Source organism: Drosophila hydei, unplaced genomic scaffold, assembly GCF_003285905.1.
Source record: "Drosophila hydei strain 15085-1641.00,03,60 unplaced genomic scaffold, DhydRS2 tig00008144-arrow-arrow-pilon, whole genome shotgun sequence".
Taxonomy (NCBI): domain Eukaryota; kingdom Metazoa; phylum Arthropoda; class Insecta; order Diptera; family Drosophilidae; genus Drosophila; species Drosophila hydei.
In genome coordinates this window covers 325,929-349,098 of record NW_022045849.1, presented here as the reverse complement: position 1 = coordinate 349,098, position 23,170 = coordinate 325,929, and the positions used below count along the sequence as shown (strand labels likewise).

The 23,170-nt window shown below is 33.9% G+C and overlaps 1 protein-coding gene and 1 long non-coding RNA gene across 3 annotated transcripts in view; both read left to right on the top strand.

The window, feature by feature from the left end:
- Positions 1 to 15,539, top strand: part of LOC111602603 — a 39,293-nt gene extending 23,754 nt beyond the window's left edge. The window contains exons 4-15 of one of the 2 annotated variants that reach the window (XM_030225828.1): positions 1,307 to 1,371; positions 12,420 to 12,533; positions 12,622 to 12,759; positions 12,964 to 13,101; positions 13,174 to 13,262; positions 13,328 to 13,455; positions 13,525 to 13,644; positions 13,721 to 13,866; positions 14,227 to 14,407; positions 14,492 to 14,814; positions 14,881 to 15,078; positions 15,273 to 15,539. In XM_030225828.1, coding sequence (XP_030081688.1) covers positions 1,307 to 1,371; positions 12,420 to 12,533; positions 12,622 to 12,759; positions 12,964 to 13,101; positions 13,174 to 13,262; positions 13,328 to 13,455; positions 13,525 to 13,644; positions 13,721 to 13,866; positions 14,227 to 14,407; positions 14,492 to 14,814; positions 14,881 to 15,078; positions 15,273 to 15,424 — 1,792 coding nt within the window. In that variant the 3' untranslated portion in view covers positions 15,425 to 15,539. Of the gene's footprint in view, positions 1 to 1,306; positions 1,552 to 12,419; positions 12,534 to 12,621; positions 12,760 to 12,963; positions 13,102 to 13,173; positions 13,263 to 13,327; positions 13,456 to 13,524; positions 13,645 to 13,720; positions 13,867 to 14,226; positions 14,408 to 14,491; positions 14,815 to 14,880; positions 15,079 to 15,272 lie in introns of both variants that reach the window. The other variant, XM_030225827.1, reaches the window with a different exon arrangement.
- Positions 4,117 to 5,544, top strand: LOC115483719. Its single transcript, XR_003944579.1, has 3 exons — positions 4,117 to 4,726; positions 4,806 to 4,856; positions 5,236 to 5,544. It is a non-coding gene; the product is annotated as an uncharacterized LOC115483719 (long non-coding RNA).
- Positions 15,540 to 23,170: the final 7,631 nt, after the last annotated feature.

The following is a 23,170-nucleotide window of genomic DNA, read 5'->3' as shown; positions in this document are numbered from 1 at the left end:
TCTATCACTGCCTTTGTCCCTGTCTCCGTGTGAATAACAGAGAGCAGGCCAAGTAGCTTAGGTCTGAATCCAGCCAATTTAACCGTACATATATATCTGTTTTTGTTTTGTATAAGTGCTCTACAGTTAATCTAAATGTTAACTATTTTTTATAGGCTTAAAGGTTAAAGTACCTTGAACTCTGCATCTATTTTGCTTTTTGTAAAATAATTAAAAAACAATTTTAATTTTGAATGTTTTTTCCTATATATTATGAAAAAGCAAACGAAATTCATGCTGGGCTGCTATCATATACAATTTTTTTGAAACTTTTGCGTTTTGTCATGTTTCCAATTAAAATATATATATACATTAAACTATAAGAAATAATCCTAAGTCTTGCGAAGTTTATTCTTTGGTTGTAGCTGATATGTGTATAACCTTTTGGTTTTTGACATTAAAAAAAATGAACAAAAGCCGATTGGATGTTTATATTGAACATCTATCTGAGTTTTTGAATATTATTTTTAATGTTTTTTTGTAAGTATTTTTGTCGTGTACTCAGTTAATTTTAACCTTTAACTTTTTATCGTAATATATGAAAAAAAAAAAAAAAACAAGTCTAATAGATCTTAAGTACCATTTACCAACTAGGAAACTAACAAGAAATGCCCCCACAAACTGAAAAAAAAAACAATATATATAATCTACATCTATTTTGATTTTGAAAAAAGTTCAATTAAAATGTTTACAGATTTGTTTTTAAACATCACATATATTTTGTTAACTGTTTGAGTTATTTAAGTGTGCGTCCTTTTAGTTCGTTTTTATGATATCATTTATGAGTTTTGAACAATATTACGAAATCTACATATATTTAGCTTCCGATTGAAAATAGTTTAGCCCACATCGAAACTGGGTTGGCTTTAACGAAAATAACACACACATAGTATATTTACATATACTATATGCTACATGTTAATTCAGTTTAAAAAAAAAAAACAAAGAATAATGAAAAACGTAAAATTTCTTCAATGACTCACTGGGAAACATTTTCATCCATATCATATATACTTTTCCAAACTTAAACTTAAAGTTAAGAAAAGCCCTGATTTACGTATTCCTTTTTACATTCAAAGCCGAACACAACAACAACAAAAGATAAAAGCCAACAGAATATATTCCCAAATATAAACACAAAATAAACTTTTACTAACATATATCATTTACAATCCTAAGCAAAAAAACCAATACAAAAACATAAACTTTTCATTTGCAACCCAAAAAAAAAAAAAAAAACAAACAAAAAAATACAAACTTCTTTTAGGAAAGGATGTCATCGTTGCCTGGTTATCTATGAGAAGCATAAGAATGTGCTGCAGTATAAAGAAAGTGAGTGCGAAGGTGATAGTATGTATATGCATCAGTCGAACAATCCATCTGCACTGGCGATGCGTAGCTCTATTAAACAAAGTGATCATAGGGGGGGAGCTCATCCCAATACGAACGGGCATTCAAGACTATCATCATCGGATCAGTACATAATGAGATCCAATGACGATATGAATGATTGTAAGCATTAACTTTATACTTTTTTCCAATTAATTCTAAACTTAAGATCAACCCAAAACACAAAAACGAAACTCTATCTCTTAACTCGCTATCTCCAGTTATACCAGTTATATATCTCATTTTGTTTCTCTCTTCTGTTCAATCACCTCTTAACTTTGCGTTCCAACCAAACATAACTAACATCTAACATTATAATTTCAGAGCATTTCTTTGACTTTTAGTTTCACTTTTACTTTCAACCCAAAAAAAAAAAAACATTGAAAAAACCCAAATTTTTGCATTCGAAAGGAAAAAAAGAACACAACTGAAGGATTCTCCAATTTTCTGTATTTTTATCGAGTATTTTAATTATTTTTAAAATTTTTATTAAATTGAAGGATTACTTTACTTTTTTACATATATTTAAAGTTAAATTAATTTTTTTTAATTTTTCTTTAGTTCTTTTTATATAATTTTTTAAATTTATGTTTTTAAAAAGCAATTTTTTAAGTTACTTTGAAAAAAATAAAATAAAAAAAAACAAACAAAACTTGTAAATAGTCTCAACAAAAATACTCTGCATACGAAATGATATATATATATAAAAAAATATAAAATAAAATTCTATCCCGTCATGGCAAAGGGTCCTCTCTCTCTCTCACTCTCTAACTGTCTCTCTAAACTAGAAACTACTTAAAAATAAAAAAAATATAATATATATATGTATATATGTATTTATATATGTAAATATATATATATATAAAGCAATTTTCACAAGATACAGTTACAGCTATCAATATCCAATTACTATATATATCGTTCAAATCAATCCAATTAACTTACTTAGTTGCGATTCTCGAAACGTATTAGCGGATTAGCAGATTAACCCCTCCCAACAGAACCCAAAAAAAGAAAAAAAAAATAAATAAAACAACTCAATTAAAGCTTTAAAAAGATTTGTATAAAGTAAAACTAAAAAAATCGCGTCAGCTTTAAACTCAAATCCAAAAATGCCCGCAAAGAATTTAAGAAAAACAATCTTAAGTTTTCCTTTTTAATTTTTGCTTGATTTTCGTTTTCCTTCGTTTTCATTACTGTAAATAATTAAAAAAAAACAACAATAAATTGTGTAAATATATATATATAAAAAACATTTTCTTAAACAATTGAATTGTTTGTTCTGAATATATATATTTTTTAACAACCAAAAAAAAAAAACATTTACATATACATATATATCTATATATATATTTGCAAAACTCTATTCAATATTTATATGATATGTATATTTTTTACTTTACTTCAAATATTTAAAACAAAATTCAAATCAACTCCCAACTACAACAACAGCAACAAAAACATCCATACAAATCGATTTCTCAAATATGTACAAAATATATATAATATATATATTTTGATTTTACTTTTCTGTTTTCGTATGTGTGTGTATACCTGAGTGTGCGTGTGTGTGCTTTGTACAGTTCTATTTCGCATTTATATCAAAGTAAAAAAAAAACAAAAATTATGAAAAAACTAACGAAAGCTACAAAAACTTTTCATTGATTGGATTTTCGCAAAGTTTTGCATTTGAGAATTTATTTTTTCTTTTTTAAATTTTATATTTTTGAAGGCCGTCACATGCAGAAATTGTTGTTAAATTGCGCGTTACAATTTGTATAGTTTATTGTCCATACGCACTTCCAATTACTACTTACTCTATATGCTACTATATATATAATATATATTTTGTATTTATAGAGCTCTATATACATATAAAGTAAACTTGTCCCACAAGATCAAAATTGTCTTTTACCCGGGCTTCAACTCATTTTGTAAATAATAAAAACTCATCCACAAAATCATGCGAAAGGACGTAAGAGCGTTGCAATCGGGCGCTACCGACTGCTAATACTCGTTCACAGTCGAAAGACGAATAGAAAGACGCTCCAATGTAGGTCTAACTCTCACCAACTACTAAACATTGTATACACAGTTTCGAGCGTAGTTTTACTGGACTATATGGACGAGTATATATAGTTATACAGGACTATGTACATAGATCAGACTCAGAGTCTATAGTATATATATATATATAATATATCAAATTCCGAGTATATTCCCACCATTAAATCGGTTAGGCCGTAGAAAATATCACAACTTTCAATTTTTCACTCTTCCAATGGGCGTATCCAAAATATATTAACACTATAAGGCGAGAGACAAACGGACTGCAAGACATAGTGAACGAGTATGATAACGCATTGAAAGCCAGCACACGCAGCTATCCACCGATTTTGGTCTGGTCAAGAGCACCTTTATACTTATACTATTTGCAATGCCATCCATGCATAATAACTGTGGTTCTCGAATGAAACTATCCCAGCAAGCAAAAAAGAAAACACGGCTCTCACAGCTCTCACTGTAAAATTCCATTTGCTCATCTCACAAAAGAAACATAAAATTGAAAAAATCTCTCGCAAATATTTATGAAAAAAATGTAAAAATATGTATTTTATTTATTGCATACGGCATATAAAGAATTCCATATGAAAAACCATTTAGTGGATCGAGACTTTTTCATTTCTTTTTAATATTAAAGTTCACCAATTATTTTGAACCGACTTTTGCATTTCGTTTCGTTCTGTTCTTTGTTTTCCATTGTGACGCGAACATTATTTATTTATAGGTCTTCACGCAATGTTTCGAATAAAGAATAGCGCCGACATTGCTCCATCCGAGTAAAAAGTGAACTCTAGCTTTAAATTCTGAAAGTGGAGAACACTCAAATGAAACCCCTTCTACGTGCATTAAACATTTGACGTGTACATTGAAGTCCAGTAGTGGAATGAATTGCTCTATGGGGTAGCTTCTGTCCTTAGACTTTGTTTGTGCTCGGACCTCTTCACATTGATATAAGTTCAGGTCGGCTCAGAAATCTTAAAAAAAAATTTCATTTGAAGTGTGTTGCAGAACTTCATTATTGATTTCATCCATTGAATGGTTCAATTGATCATTATCGATTCGACTTGTTAATAAACTTCCTATGAAATAAACGTCAATTGAACTATCGACAAACAACAATCGTCGAATTTACATTTTTAAGACAAACACGAATTTTCTTCGAGTATATAGTTTTAAGGGATTTCATTTCTGTTTACTACAGTCTTAGTTGTCGCACTTGCATTGCTTTTCTAGGGTAAGTTCAAGTTGGGCTCTCTTTGAGCTTTTCTCGCTACGGGTGCTCCGTTTAAATTTGTCTGTGTGAATGGTTTTAGTTATCCAATCCTTTTGAGTGCAGTCTGAAGTGCTACAGAAAGTGTACATACGTAAGTATGCAGGTCTGGCAGCTGCCCTCTACTGGCTTTTAAGTTTTTCCATTCTAGAAGCTTATATGTACAACTATATATATATATATATATAAAGAGAGAAAGAGAGAAAAGCCCAAGCAGTTCAGTGGTTAATTGCTATAATCCGCTTACTACCATGTCAAGTGCTGAAGTTTTCACTTGTCTCTGGTCCTGTTTGCAATTATAGCCAACTAATTGTAAGGCTAAGTCCCTAATTGCATACAAGTATCTAGAGTAGTCTCTCCCCCTCTTCCTCTTCCTCTTTCTCTATCTATCTCTCTTGGCCGCCTTACGACATGGTTACTGGCATACGCATAGAAATGTAAATTCATTATTTATTATTTGTTTGCCTCAATAGAAATCAAATTAGTTTAAGTGCTGCAAACACCAGCCACGGCTCGGAACCTGGACTACGACTGCGACTACGACTACGGCTCCGGCTATGGCTCGGATGGCGAGTACGGCTCCGCCTACGGATTCTTGGCTGTGCAAGCTCAACCAGTCAACTTGAATCGATTTGAAAGCGCCAACTCATGTAGCCAACGCACAACCCACTGTGCTCCAGTTTAATCTATCTCGGACTCACTGGCTGGCTGACTCACTGAGTGACATGTCTGTCAGCCTGTCTTTGAGCGTGTGTAGCTCTGTCGGTTTCCCTCTCTCTATTTCGCTCTTCCGCTCTCCCTCTCATGTTGCTTGTTTTTTTGATTTGATTTTGTTTAAATATTAAACGAGAGTTTTAGATCTCATTTATAATTCAAAGGACAGGCGTATTAACTGAAGTAGGGCCCTGTTGATATTGGTGTGGGCGCGGGCGAGGGTGTGGGTGTGGCCATGGTCGTGGGCGGCGGCAGCAGCGAGCGGCCTGTGTCTATGGGCGGTTGTTTATTTTGATTAGCCGTCCGTAAAACAATCGCTTCAATGGCACAATGGTATTATTAGGTTTATGTCATTATTTGTTTTGACTGTCATACGCATAAACACACGCATACGCATACACACAAACACACACACTGACATATACACACACACACACGCACGCACAAATTCCTGCCTTTGAGGCATTCTGTTCAAATGAGCAAAATTATTCGAAAAACTCAATGCAAATACTCGAACTACATTCGGAAATGTTGTGCACATTGGCAATGCGTAATAATTGAATTTGGTTTAAGCCATATTTTCACAGTTGGCCAAGACAAATAGGCAGTATCCATTGCACTGACAACTAGCAAAGGCTTACCAGATCATGCCCAGCTATTATTTTATCAACAATTTCGGTATCACCCTTACCACGCATCCAAATATACGTTTAGACAACAAGTTAGAGTGTTGCAGTTGGCCGAAACCGATTGCGTAATACTCGTTCACGCTCCAAATACAGTTGGATTTATTACAACTTAATATTTTCCAATTAGCTTTGCCAAATAGGCAGACCGTATAAGTTATAGGAATAGTGATCCACTTACTAAACGTACGACCCTAACTCTCTGTGGAAGATATAGTTCTGATAACTTGATAACTTTGTTATGATATATTTCAAAATATATGGCTTCAATAGAGGCGTAAAGCTTTGCCTACATTTACAAAACCTATATACCCTTTTCACGTAACGAGCATACGAATTTTCATTCAAATTAACTCACTTGTTTAGTTATTCAGTTATTTCTAATAAAAGGAAGCTTCAAATATCAAAGGACTAAGCAAATTACTTAAAGTGGGGGCTCAGAGGAGCTCAATGAGAGGCTTTTATTCATTATCCCTCCTCCATTAATTTAATACAATTTAATGAGGACTAAACAATAGGATTTGTTTTTGTTGGAAATATAACTTGAGCTAAATTTCAATAAGATGAAAATATATGGAATGTGAGTCAGAAATAAAAACACTGGTCGAATTAAAGGTACTAATATAATATATATTTATATTATAATATATTATAAGCTATATATAATTGACTATATTTATCTAAATTGCGGTTATCATGGAAAACTATCAATGAGATATAACAAAAAGACCTCAAAGAATTACTTCGATATTCTTAAATGCTTTCACCTTTTCAAACTGGCCAAGACAATAATATAGTTCCATTCACAGTCCATGCCAATATTATGTTATCCTCTTCTATTTAGTTTTGTGAATTTGCAAGCGAAATGTGAACCTATCATTAGCTGTAGTCAATTATTTACTAGATTTTAGATACACCTCAATACTCAGGGCCACGAGCTAACGCCAACCCCTTCGAAGAGACCCACCCTCTAAAAGGCAACCTCCGAAGGGCCCTTTTTGCTTGGTTTCTCGCATAATTATTTGAATGTTTTTTCTTTCACATTTTTGTGAGGATCCATTTAGCAGCATCTTGCGTGGCAGCTATGGGTATTTTGTACTATTTGCATACCAATTCCATGATACCACTCAGGTTTTGCAAGTGCCTGGCACTGCGGGCATTCAATGAAGGACATTCTAGGCGGGGCGAATGGGGGACTGAGACCACATTTTAATTGCTATGCAGCGCTCTGAGAGTCGGAGACGAGTGCACAAATGTAGGCAGCATAAAAAATAATTAAAATAATTAAGCGCAAAACTGCGCCAACGCCGACAGCCCCTCAAAACCCCAATGCAGCCCGCCCCGGTCCGGCGCGCTTTTCACCTTGCTGGTGTCTACCTGAACATTTCGTATTTTGCGCTCATCGTTCGCATTTCGTTCACTTTTGTTTTCAAGTCAAATTTTTAGATTTCTGCTTTTCGCTTCTTGACCTAACTTGGTTGAGTTCTTTGCATCTGATCTTTAATGAGCTCACAGAGCTTTTATAGTTATAAATATCCTTGAGTCGGCATAGATATAGAACTTTACGGATGTAGACTTGTCTGTGATATTCTTATGCTATTTATGCTGTAGGATTTCTCAGTTTTAAAGCTCAGATTCATGGGCTATTATAAGCTATATTCGTAGAACATGATAAGCTATAGGAATAAACGTTCTTATTTCTTAAAATATATAGTCCAAGCTTTGTACACTTCAAATTTTGTATATAGTTCTTCATTTCACCTCTCTCATCACCTGCTGACTACCTTCCTATGGGTTCTTACAAGTATTTAACATAGTTATTAATATTTATATAGATATTTGTCTATGATAATACGAAAAGTAGACCTTGGAAATATATGTATAAGGTGCAAGCGAATAGACAGTTATAAATATGAGTGATATAACAATAGAGGAATTTTTCCTTCGTACATTCTTTGGTACTGCTCATGTATTTTTTACGTAGTTTGGCATTTAAACACGTAACGTAAGCAGCTTTAGGCAATTTCCGTGTGAGAATATTTAAATTTAATCAAATGTCTGTAAAAATGTTTACCCTGCCTTTTACAACACAACAACAACAACAGTACGCACATCAGAGTGTGTGTGTGTGTGGGGGCGTGCAGGTGTGTGTGTGTGTGCTTGGCACAACCTGCTTTTGGTACGTTGACTGGGTAATTTGTTAGCCACAGTAGCAAGCAACACACAGGTCAGGACAACAGCCAATTTTATTTTATTATACGTATGCTCATTCCATTCGAGTTGCCACCAAAGTGGGTATATTGGTTTTTAAAGGCAGAAGGATGGATGTGTGGTCCTTAAAGGCCAAGTCCGTGAAGTCCTATGATACAGTTATTTCATTATGTGCAAGTGTGTGTTACGGCTGCAGGGCATCTGGTAGTCTGGCATGCTCCCCTGAAGTACTGCTTTTTGTTGTTTTATATAGTTTTTGGGCATTTTAATACGAAACAACTCCCGTCCCCTAGGGCTGCGTGTGTTGGTACAGTTTTCGCACAGCATATATATTATATTTATATATATATGTGTGGAGCATAAAAAAATGGGTATTTCGTATTTACCTAGGCTAGTGTAGGACAGGGGCTGTAGACGTGTCCCGGCGAGTCGCGTGTTTTGCGACCGGGGTGTCGAAACAATTTCGCGTGTCTCTTACTGCTGCCACGCCCCCTTTCTACTGTTGTGTTTGTTGGCGCAGTTGTATATGTGAATTTATGTATATACATATACATATATATATATATATTCATGTTTATATATATTTTCACATAGCCATTTCATTTCAATTCATTTCATTTATTTATGCAATATTTTATGTGCTCATTCATTCAATTTGGTTTTCCTGTTTCTTTCCCTTCTATTAATTTGTTGTCACTCGGTTCCGTTAGGCTATATATATATAGATGTATATAGACAAGTCGTGCCATAAACCTCATTCATCTTAATTTGTTATACGTTCCAATTTCGTTTTTATTATAATTTTTTTGGTATGTTTTTCCTTGACAAAAGTCGAGGATTGTACAGAAGAATTTCGCATAAATCAATTGTGTACTATAATGAATTCTAAGGATATTTACAATCACTTAACAAATACAAAAACAATAACAACAACAACAACAACACACGCTGTAAATAAAACTCCTTCCTCCAATATCTCTTGTACAGTTATATAAATATTAATTGTGTATTGTTTATTATTTTCGTTGAACTTTTGATTTGAAATTATTTGATTGTTGTTTGTTGTCACCAATTGAAGTGCTTCGATTTATTCATAATTTTCCTTTCGTTCGTCTTCTTTTCGATAATAATAATACTAAAAATAACTCTTTGTACATGATTATAATTATTAATGTTTTTTATATTAATCCACTGCTAACCAAAAAAGAAAAATCAAAAAACCGAAAAAAATAAATAAATCATCATCGCCTCAATTTTTGTACAGTTCTTCTTCAACCGAGCGAGTGAAATTTTTTATTTTCGCCTAGTTTCGGCTCGGATCGAAACTGAAATATGATTTCCGATATGCATGATGTATAGTAATTAAATATTGTAAATTTTCTATTGTTTATCCGATTTTATGGAGCTGAAGCTGAAGCTTTAGCATTTTTGTACATATACATGAATTCCTCGATTTTCTTTTTCTATAATATTCTCAAGTCGGAAATCATATAGCCTGTGTCATAAACAATTATCAAAACAACTCGGGTTTCTTCTTCTTTGTCATCTTTTATACGTTTGTCCGCCTCCCAGTTTCCCACACACAAAATAAAAAAAAACTCCAACTTTTTTTGCTTTTGATTTAAAAAAAAAATAAAGCAAAAACTCTCCATCCAATTTAATTTTAATTATACTTTGTTTTGTCATTTAAAAATTCAAGGATTTCAGCAAAATTAAAAAAAATACAATTTTTTGCCAAAGAAAAATTTAAAATAAAAAATATAGCAATTTATATATTTATATATATATATTTTGTAAACATATTGTACATGATGATAAAAAAATGTTGGGATGGGCTGCCCGGTGACCGCTAGTATAATTGTCTCTCATTTATCCAATTACTTGTTGTACTTTCTTCTTACTACATTCTAACCTAACCTAACCTAAACAATACCTACTACTATTTCACTAATTACCCTACTACTATTTGTACTACTACTACTACTTCTACAACTACTATTTCTACTTCTATTCGCTCTATGAGTTTACACACTTTATCCTTAACCCCTAACCTAACCACCCCATCCCACCCAACCGTGTTGTTGTTTCCGTTTTTAATTAAATAATATGTGTGTACGTGTTTGTACCTTTTAGTTAGTTGTTACTGTGTTACCAATACATTTACATTATGCCTTTATTTGTTTATGTGTGTTTGTCATTTAATTAATGTAATTTAAACATGAAACTCAACAATTTCTGCTCTCGGTTCCATTTCATAATGTTCCATTTCCATTTCATAGATGTGTGTCATTTTTCATTCCGTTTCGTACTAAATGTTGTGTGTTTGTCCCTGTATCTGTGTGTGTGCGTTTGTGTGTGCTACAATGGGCTACTTACTACAAAGTCCGTATCATAGTTCAGCTATATAAATATTACACTTTACATATGAGTATCTCTCGCTCTCTCTGTGTGTATGTGTGTGTCCGAATAAAAGATATTAAAACCTAACAACAAAAAGAAAAAGTAGATTATTTTTAATGTCTGTGCTGTTGTAATTTTTGCCTGGTCATGATATATATATATATATATATATATATATATGTATATATATAAAGCTTCGCTGTCGTAGTTGTTTCTGCCACACTATCCAACACACACAGACACACCACACCACACCCAAAACGTATACCGTTAGCTTGTTATACCGTTATGCTTTTCATCAACTCTAGTTGCTACTTAATTACAATCATTACTCAAAGGCCATAAGAGCTGGCCCACACACACAGACACACACACACAGACACCTACACACACACATGTGTCCTGCATTTGTACATAACTTTTGTTGAATTTCGTTTACCAACACTGCTCTGCGTGTGCTTGTTTAAAACATTTCATTTTAGAGCTTTTACCCAAAGGCTTTTGCCTTTTAGATGTATTTACAACTCTGCCTGTTTGTTGGTTGCCTAACCATATATAAATATATAATTATAATTATAATTATTATTATTATTGTTATTGTTATTGTTATTATTATTATCATTATAAGCATAACGTATATAAGCGTTAAAAACACTCCAATATTGCTAAAAAGAGAGGACCCTATACCAAAAAAAAAAAATAAACTCAACTACGAATATATATATTTGCCAAACTGCAAAACAAAATACTCAACATTTATTAATTTCCTTAGCATACGAGTATTTATACTAAATTAATATATTGAAAAATTTACATATATTTTTTCTTTTTTATTCTGCTTGATCTAGCAACAAAAAAATCGTTTTTTTGGTCTTGTCAATTGAACTTTCAATTTTGTGTTGAGAGCCGGAAAGGACTATGTGTTCTTTATTTTCCTTTCTTTTCGATAAATATAATATTATATTACAACTTATTAATACTTTCAAGTGCTGTGTTCTTTAGTTAACTTTTTTATACATCCAGTTCAGCAATGCTATAACCAATTCCTTGGCATTGTTTCAGCTGAAAGAGAAAAAAACTTCAGTATGCTTAATTTGCTTAAGTCTCTCATTTCAATTTGTCAACACACATTTCAACAGAAATTGTTGCTGTTTCACGTTGTGGCGCACTCGCAGCTGACCCTCTCCCAAGTTTCGACTGTAAATTCAAGTACCATTATACAGAGATCTGGAAAATTTAATTGATATTCTACACGCTGACTTGAATCATGGGCAGGGCAATGACAGCTTCCAGTGCGCTACACGTTATTGATTTGAAGAAACCTTTTTAGAACTTTGTAGCATTGTTTTTATCATTTGATACCCTATAAAACAAAATCGATTCACCTAAATGTGTTGCTTCTCTCTCTCTCTCTCTCTAACTCTAACTCTTTTTCTAACTAACTAAATATATATCTGACTATCTGACTATACTTTTGCTATTCTACTAAATCCATCCAAACTACTTACATATTCCCCAATCCCGATTTCGACTTGTTTCTTTCGCCTTTCTTTGTGTTTGTGTGTGTTTATTCGTTCTTCAACTTGTTTAGCGATTTGCATTAATTGTATTCCTATGTGTGCTTTTCAAATAATCATGTCCCCCAGACCATTGCAAGGGCCGTGAGACTTTACAGAATCTCTGCGATCAAATACCGGGCGATGCTCTGCTTTATTCGCTGTTCCGTGAGAGCGCTGAACCGGTCAAGTGCCCACTAAAGGGTGAGTTCCAACTTTCGTTTATCTCAATGCAATGCTTTATCATCATCATCATCTTCGTCATTATCATTATCTTACTTCCCTTCTGCAGGTCCCTTTATATTCACTTACAATCGCGGCCATGGGGAATGCAAGTCCCCCGTCTCGAACATTGAGAGCTGCACCGAGGAGAGTCGCCTGCTATTAAGTTTTCAGGCCTGTCCCGATGTCCAGGGCACAGAGAGTACGGGTAAGTGCACATTGTAGCTGATTCAACAGAACTTAGTAAGAGCTCTTTAATGAGCGGATTGTTCTGCTAAATGAGTATTGCTCATTCAACTCTAATGTCGAGAGACAGAAACGTATTGCAACTAAGAATAGCTACGAAGCATTGAGTAGATACAGATGTTGTATACTTTCTTTAATAAAACTTAAATTGCGAAAACTTTTTCAGTTGAGGAGCTTACCTGTCTGGCCACATGGAAGGACGGGAACTCACGGTATTTGGTGGGTCTTGTCTCGCATCACCATGCCATTTCGAATGAGGAGCGTTATCGTTGCTTTGTTTACGAGAAAATCTCCTCGCTGATGGGTAAGAAAATCGCCAAACAAACAGCTGGAAAATTGTTCTAGAGCATCCATTTTTGTTTGATAACCCTTGCAGGTGGCCCAAGCATGCTCAGCTCGAAGGATGCCGAGTATAAGCTGGCACAATCCGGCGACGCCACTTGCAATGGCTTAGACAGCGCCGAGGTAAGTGAGTCAAACCCCATTCAAAGTGTCAACATTCAAATCCCCTTCTTCACTCTCCCTGTCAGGTTGGCTCGCGAATAATGTCGCTGCGCAAACCGCCGGCGGCGGAGCGCTGCGATTTTCCTGCCTGGTTCAAGGGTCCACGACACTGGCATGCACTTATGGGGAATGCTGTCTACAATTATCATTCCAAGTGAGTGGCAACAACGACGCCGAAGGCAACGCATCACAGCCAATAAAACGTTTCCAATTTTCTTTACAGCGATGGCTCCGTGCACATTATTAAGCCCAACGGCTACATGGAGACACGTGCCCTCTGTGAGCAGATAAACAAACAGACCTCAACCGAAATGATGGCTGTGGTGCACTACACCACCGGCTGGTAAGCCAAAGAACAAAAAAACCGCCGTAACTCTGTTGTCTCATTCCCCTACCCCGCCTTACCTTCGACTTTACAGCCAATCAGGCTTTATGTGCATGATGTTCTACCGCCGGGACACGCACGTCATTGAGATACAAACGGGCAAGCCGGCCATTCGTCTGGAGGATGCCTGTGCTCCGGATCACTTTGACTTCAATAAGATGGCCTACATAACGCTGCTGGGTAAGTTTGTGTGCACTCTGTTTGTGTGCTGCGCATACCTACCATACCCTGTAGCCACAGTGAACTCAATGGGGTATATGTATATGACAAACAGTCTCTTGTAGAGCGATTCATTACTTTTATAGTATGTGCGACCTCAAAATCGATTTATTGCTATTATCTATGTATATTCTTAATATATCTCACAACTCATCAGAGCTAGAGACAATTAGAGACACTTAAGAAATATACGTGATTATAGCCTTCATTTTTGGTACATGACCAAATATAAAGTATAACCGTAAACAATAACTGGTTTATAGGGTATCTTTGACTTAAACTCATGAAAACGATGCTCCTTTTTTAAAATCCCGCTCACAGCTAGCAATCCGGAACCGCATATTTGCCCTATGGAGGGCCTGTACAATCTGCGCGGGGCAATTGGACCACCGTACCTGGTCACGCGCCACAAGCGCAATCACAATGGCAAATCGCATCTTGGGCATGGTCATCATCATCATCAGAACGAGGGTCTGGACGCCGGCTCTTTTGGCCACAAGGGGTATGTTTGCACGGCATCAACGAGAACGAGAAGAATCTCTACTACAGCTCAATTTGTGCTTTGTTTATTTGTGTTGTGTGGCAGGCACAGCACACTCAGCTTCCGCAATGCCGAGCGCATGGAGCGTGGCTCCTGGCATGCCAACACACGGGGCCTGCCCGCGCGTAGTCGACGCAATGCTGCAGAGCCGAGGCCAGCCCAGCAGCAGGAGTCCCCGGATCGTTTGCAGCAGGTTTTGGTTCTCAGCAGCTCCAACGATACCAGCGTAGGTTTCATAGCAACACGCAGTCGACGAGATGTTCCCGGTTGTGTAACCAACTACAATGCCCAGCGACAACTTTGGGTGGGCTGCACGGCACCCAACGTCATCGATGTGAGTCCACTGTGCAGCCTGGATGGTGAGGAGGGTAAGCGAGCGAGTTCCTTAAAATGCAATGGATGCATCCAATCTAATCTGTTCTCCATTAACGCAGAGTACTCCTGTCACGGTTCTTGGAGCGAGAACAGTACGGTCTACATTATCGCCAGGCATAAGGGCACAAAACATGGCGTCTGTATCAGCTACAGGCCCTCGGAGGGCAATGCAGCTAAACTGGTCGTGGGCGATGCCTGCTATCGTGGCACTCAAAAGCCTCCCGATCATCATCTGGTGGCCAATCTATCCTTTTTTGGTTTGTGCTATTTATATAAAAACATTTATCTATAAGAAAATTAGTGAAAAAAGCTCTGAGTTATTTAGGCAAACTTAACTTATTCAACCACTTGAAGTATTCAATGGTTAAAAGCTTTCCTACATTTATAATTTGAAGTATAGTATTTGTATTCATATGTTATTCAATTCTCATTTTGGCTTTCTAATTTTCAGGTAAATGTGGTGAGACGGGCTCCAGTGCCAGCTCTTCAGCTCAGTTGGCTAACTGGCTGCTGCTGCTGGCCATGTTGACGTGGCCAGCGTTCCTGGGATGTCACAACTTCTACAATTTGATAAATGGGTTAGGCCAAGGATCGGCACACTAACCCTACCGATTCACAATCTGATGAAACATGTATACAAGACACACACTTAAGACTAATTGTACATTGCATATTGTATATGTAAGGCCTACGCGAACGTAAACAATTCAGAATATCTTTTGCTGTATATAAGTTAATTGTTTTTTATTATTCATAATTAAATTGAAACTATCTTGTTTTGTTTAATTTTAAGTGCTTTATATTCAAATCATATATATGAATATATATAACCAAATTTAAAATTAATGACAAATTAAATGGTTTGCAATAAAGCCTTAGAGCAAGCGCTGTTTAGGCCTAGTAAAACGCGCCTGAATGCTAATATTTAAATAAATATGAAATCATATGCAAAAAACAATTGCTATTAATTTAAAAACGAAACAAAGTAAATTAAATGTAATGCAAAAATAACTACATATACGAATAGAAGCTGAAAGCTTAAAGTTCTGTATGCTAAATAGTGTTCTCTGCATTTATTTTTCTATATCATTTCCAAAAAATAAAAACGTTTCCTATAACTAAAGTACACAATACACACACAAACACATCTAACAACTAAGTGAAGAAGAAATTAAACACAATTTTCTAGCCACTACGTAAATGTATGTAAAAGTTTAAATTAGTTTTCAAATTGTACAAAACAAAAAAGAGAAAAAAGAAAAGGAAAACATATTTTGTTGTACAGTGCAAAATAGTTCACAATAAGCATACCTAAACTAAATCCATATATATAATATATATATAATACAATTTTGCATAGGATCACATTGGTTTCATACATACATAATTAATACCTTGCAAAACTAAGCATATAATACATACATATAGACTAATATATATATATATATATATATATATATATATATATATATATATATTGTATGATTCATGATTATAGCTGCAGGCATAAGAAATCGCAGAGTTGCATGAACTTTGAACTTTATTAAGTAGCTGGCACTCACACGTTCATAATCAATCAATCTAAAAGGAAACAAACACAAAGACGCAAAGGACGAGACAACAATGAATCAGCAAGAAATGCTAAAAATAATTAGAGTGTTTAAGGCAATTAAGCGGTGATATAGGTCTAGAATAAACAAACACAACTGTAAAAGAACTGGCAGACAGACAGACATTGGAGATAAGCCTAATTATAGAGTGCATCCAAAGGATTTCAGAAACTAGCATTTCCCTCGATTACATAGAGTTAAAAGCGAAGAAAACAAAACAAAACAAGACACATTTTTGTCCTAAAATGAAAAATCCTAGTGATTTTTATAACTAACAATTCGAAGGCCTCTTCCAGGCGCTTGCATAAAGAACTAGTCAAAATTTTGTAAGGCCCCCTCCCATCAAATGAAAACGAGAAACCCATGTATATATAGCGAATGTTATGCGAATTGATTCCACACAAAAATCGAAATATGTAACTAATTGCTAGTTAGCTAAAAGAAGTATTTGAGCAAATGATATATGAACTACATACTATATATAGACATTAGGCGAAACGCTGGGAGTGTTAGGTGCGTTACAGAGTGGGCTAACTGTATAAGGGTTACTTTATAAGTACTACGATATATTTAATATATATAACAACGGACATACTATGCAACAAAATGACAGCAGTCAGCAACAGTTTAAGACAACACTCACTCCCCCTCACTCACTTATGCAATAGCTAGGAGAGGCGCTCGGAACATCACTTATAGGGCGTCGACACACCTCCCAGGACAAGACAAATCAATAAATAGCAATATCGTATAATGGTTATAAAGAGCGCCAAAAGAAAGACAACAGCAGCTAACACTAACATAACATACATATTTTTGAGTGTACCTATCAAATAAGTAAATTTCAAATTTGTTGTCAGCTTTTACTAAGTAAACATAAAAACACACTAAACAATTAAAGATACAAAAACCAAAAAAAAACAAGAATACGAATGCATTTTAAACATGAATAATCCTCCTTTTATGCCCTGAATTCGATTAAAATAGCGACAAAAATACATATACTTGAACACTACAATGTGCTAAATTGATCAATGTCCGTTTGTCTAAAGAATTGAAAATTATAAATTATGCAATTCGCAACCCTTTGGTATCGTCAAAAATAGATTTTTGTGGCAGTTTTTCTTCCATAACTCGAAAACTGTCGGATCTACTAAAATCTGAATAGGTCTAAGTTCTCAGTAAGCACAAATTTCCAATCGATTACCTTTTGAGTACCCAAGAAAAGTGCCCATGTGTTCAGGTCGCAATAACCATCGAAGTTATTTAGGAAAACATTTTCAAATTCTAGACCCAATTCAGTATTCTAGCTATCGCCTAGTCGGACCTTCCGCACTAGCGCACTCTTCTTTATCATCCTAAATAACGTCTCAGTTTATTCTAACGCTTCTCTGCTTTTTATGTTGCAATTGTTAAGCTAAAACACCTTTCAGAACATTGTTTAAGCAATTCACATGTGGTCCAATAAGTCCAGCCAATGGCTCTTTGTTCTCTTAATTTTTTAACGTGCTACCATCAAAGTCTCCCACAAATGTATTCAATGTTTCTTACAAAAAAAAAAAAAAACAAACCAAAAACGAAAACTAAATATTATATAAATTAATAATGCAATTCATATTTTTGTAAATAGTTAAATGCAAATGCTTGAATTTTTATCCCAAGATTTATTCGTGTGTATGAGGCCACGCCCACATCCATTTTGCAGGCACACGTGGACTCTCCGCCCCCAATTTGAATGTGAACGCTAAAGCATTTAGACATAAGTGATTTTTATATATGTGAATATATATATATATGTATATATATTCGGAAAGCGATTTTATAAATCATTTTAATTGTCTACTTTAAAAGCAAAACGCAAACTGACAACAAAACAGAAAAATTAATTTAGTTGAATGTGTGTGAAAATAATTCTGCAATTTTTTGTCAATAATGTTTTCGAGTCCTATGTTTATAAATTAATTGTTTCACTTTTTTTAAGCAAATATAAATAAAAATACAAACTAATTACAAATATAAGAGCAAATGTTGTTTATAACTGGAATTTAAATAATCAAGTCGATTCGATTTTAGGCGATAAATGCTTATTTTATTTAATACATATTATTTTTAAATATATATTATTTGACAGCTCATTAGAAACTGTGTGGATAAACGCAAATCTATAAAATTAAATCTTAGTTACAAAATTTTTTAAGTATAATATAAAACAATGAATTGAATGAAATTTTAATCTAAATATTATGTTTGAGGCAGCATCAAAAGTTTTATTTAACTATAATTCACTTAAACTAATAACTATTAAATCTATAGCTACATTTTACTTCAGTTCAGTTCAGTTCAGATGTCCACATCAATTGGGAAGACCTCTTCAAGCAGGAGCAGAATCTGTGGTTTGATAGAGAGCAGTCGCTTGACCCGGGTTTCTAAAGAAGCGCTGCCTTCCAGTTCCTCTGCATCAATCTCCGTCTTCTCTTTAGTAGTGACGTCCCAGTTTCAGACTTCCAGTTTGTCAACGTTGCCATATTGAATATTTTTTTTATCTCTTTGTTCATATATTTGGTGGGTGAGGTTTTTTTTGTGGTTTCAATACCAAAAAGGGGGATTTCTTTTATTTCAGTGTTGGGGATGGGACAGAGAATTGCATCATAAAACCTCACCCGAAAATCAGATGCATCTCAGAAGTTGTACAACGTGGGAGGAGAGAGGCAAGTGGAACAGCATACATATATACTGCTATATACATATATATATCAGGAACAGGAATAGGGAATACAAAAGTCAATTAAGTAAATAAATAACCAGAATATTCGAATGTTTTGCTAAAGGGTTCCATATACATAAGTGTAATTGACTGATCAAATGTAAAGATAAGATCAGTTATCTAAGAAGAGTTAGTTAAAGACAGTGTTTCAAGTGAGAAAAACAAATAAAAATGCAATGAAAGTTGTGTGGTCACAGGTGAGAAAAAACTGCCGAATGAGTTTTTTGTATATCCATGACATTTTTGTTGTATAAATCAAATATTTAAAAAATAGAATTTCCGTGTCATTTCATTATTACTGTATCAGAAAACGAGATGATCATTAATAAACTGCATGATTCAAATGATTCGCATTTGAAAAGTTGGTTTAGCGAAAAAATAGAAATGTCAAAACATTTAGCTATTAATAAATAGTCCAGTGTTTGTGAGGAAAGAATTGTAAGGCTAAAAAAAAACAAAAAATATTTGAACATAAACAAAAAACGTTTTATATTGTTTTGGAACAATCAGATGTGTAATAAATTATAAATATTGAAATGCGTTTTGGGCTGTTAACATGTTTAAAAAATGTGTATATAATTGTAAGTTAAATATTAATAGTTTTGATTAAGGTCGTTAAATAGTTTTTGAAGTTGGAATCATTTTGCTGTGAAGAAATATTGGTGTTATATATCTTTGAAGAACAATTGTATGAGTCATGAAGTATATTCAGAAATGAATATTGAGCTGTTAATACAAAAATATACATTTCATATAAAGTTCAGAATGAAAACAAATATATGAATAGTTTCGATATGCATTGCAAGCTTTCGGCATTTGAAGTTTTCTTAAATATCCTTATTGCTGTGCAGAAATTCATGCGTTATATCCTTAAGAAAGACGAGTGTAGCATTTACATTTTGAGCATTTCTAAGTTGCATTTTCTGTTGCATTCTTATCATTTTGAATTTTCGCATGTCTTGGAATTTTGAATTAAGTAAATGGTATGAAAAGCACTTAATTTTGTATATTCCGAATTGGTTATTAAAAAATTATTTATTTCAAATAATCGATATATCTTCGTTTTATTATTAACGATCAAATGCACTGAAATTCTGTTAAATCATATCCCGTAAGTATTTGAAGTTAATCTCCTAGTTTTGCATGTATATTTTATATAATTCTGATTTTTGTTTAATTTTAGATACCAGCTCCAAATTTGCTCAAATTCTATATATTAAAGTTCAGTTGCAAATATAGACAATATGTGAAGGAGTATGCATTTTTACTAAGCTGACAATAGCTCCAATAGAATATGTAGATCATATGCTGAAAATTTTAACACAGAAGTTATTAAGCAAAACGGTTGGTCATTTTTCAAAAGCTCGTGACATATGTATTTCATTCAAATGTGTGCATTCTTGTCTGTTTATTTAGAATATGCGGTGGCGGTGCGTTGCGCATTGCCAATTAAGTTCTGAGTTCAACTCCAGGCGATGTGTGATGTTGGGTTTTTCTATTATATTTTTATAAGCGCGAAGTGGCGATGTTGGTAGATGTTCGTGTTGGAGATGCTGGTTCTAGTCCTGGTTTTCATAATCAGTTTGTTAATGCTAGATATAAGTTATTAAAAATATTTAATGCAGATTGGAACGAGTCTATCTTCTAGTCATGATGCTCGATTTCACAAATCAAATCTTTTTAAGTAAAAGTTGTTTTTATACTTTTCGGGTTTATTCTAACCGGTTTTAGGTCAGCTTTACGTAAATTTAAGAAGTGTAGCTAGTGTAGCTAAGTGTATAAATTTGATTTCCATGTATTTCATTTACACCGATTGCAGTTCATTGCATTAATGTGATGAGCGCGAATATATATTTAATTCCTTTTCCAAGTAAAGCCCATGTTAGATGTTTGATTTTGAAGTTTTTGAAGGGTTTGGTGTCTTAATATGAATTTCATCAACATTGGACAAATCGAAGATGTAAGTATCAATAGGCGGAACATGAATAATTTTAAGTTACGTGTAACAAATATAAAATAATAAATTAGATAAATTGAGTTTCTCTATGCTGAATGATAAATATATAGTAATACAATTGAGTAGAGTGAAAAAAGAATTTAAGATAAGATTGCAAAGGGAATTCGATTAGCTAAAAGTAGGTATCAGATAAAGTAGACATGGGAAACTGAAGAGATGAGAACACGCAGTATAAATATATTATATATAAACTTTTTCAGCAATGTGTTAGTTTTAGTATGCACAAGAAATGAAAACAGTAAAACAAAAAATGTTTCCAGTAATGTGGGCAGTGTATTTGAAGTGTCATGTCTAATAAAAAACAAAACAGCAGAGTACAAAAGTTGAAATTAATTTCAAATAAACAAAAAGCTAAACGTTAGTGGAAACACTAGGAACGGAAATAACCTACTCGCAAGATTAAAGTGAAAATAGACTTTCCTCATCCAAGTAAATAGTTAATATTTAGTGTAAGAGTGTGCCCAGACAAACAAATACTAAATTTATGCCATGCTCTTTAATTTCAGCAATGTAGAGTAACAAATATATGTATATGCATGTTTAAATATATTTATTTCGTGTAATTATCTATTATTTTTATATTTAGTGTATATATATAGATATATATAAAGTGTTTTACATATAACATTGCTAATGATTTAACAGAAGTAAGAGAAACAATGAGCTGTGTTAAACAAAAGGGAACAATGATATTTTGTAGCCTATCCTTCTACCGATTATCGACAAATGTGAAGTAATTTATGTATAACACCCACCGTCAAAGGGAACTATTTAATACATTCATAAACTCCTAAAATTCAGTTTATTTACAAAATCAGTCTACGAGGGAAATATTTATGCTTTCACATGCTCTTTCAATTTCACTCAGCTTTGTATAATGCTCTCTGTCGGGGGATATTTGTTTGTGTAGACGAAGTTTTTGTATATCTTCCGATTTAATTCAGCTTTGTATAACGCTTTCTTTCGGAGGATATTTGTTTGTGTAGACGTAGTTCTTGTGTATCACCTACCTATGAGGGAAATATTTATGGTTTGTTTCGTAGACGTAGTTCTTGTATAACACCTACCTAATAGAGAAATATTTATGGGTTCACACACTCTTCCGATTTAATTCAGCTTTGTATAACGCTTTCTTTCGGAGGATATTTGTTAGTGTAGACGTAGTTCTTGTGTATCACCTACCTATGAGGGAAATATTTATGCTTTCACACGCTCTTTAAATTTTACTCAGCCTTGTATAACGCATTCTTTCGGAGGTTATTTGTTTGTGTAGACGTAGTTCTTGTGTATCACCTACCTATGAGGGATATATTTATGGTTTCACACACTCGCCCAATTTCACTCAGTTTTGTATAACGCTTTCTTTCACCTACCTATGAGGGAAATACTTATGGCTTGTTTTGTAGACGTAGTTCTTGTATATCACCTACCTAATAGAGAAATATTTATGGTTTCACACACTCTTCCAATTTCACTCAGTTTTGTATAACGCTTTCTTGCAGGGGATATTTATTTTCAGAAGTATTTCTTGTATAACACCTACCTAATAGAGAAATATTTATGGGTTCACACACCCTTCAGATTTAATTCAGCTTTGTATAACGCTTTCTTTCGGAGGATATTTGTTTTTGTAGACGTAGTTCTTGTGTATCACCTATCTATGAGGGAAATATTTATGCTTTCACATGCTCTTTTAATTTTACTCGGTTTTGTATAACGCTTTCTTTCGGAGGATATTTATTTATTTGCAGAAGTAGTTCTTGTATATCAACTACCTAATAGAGAAATATTTATGGGTTCACACACCCTTCAGATTTAATTCAGCTTTGTATAACGCTTTCTTTCGGAGGATATTTGTTTGTGTAGACGTAGTTCTTGTATATCACCTACCTAATAGAGAAATATTTATGGTTTCACACACTCTTCCAATTTAACTCAGCTTTGTATAACGCTTTCTT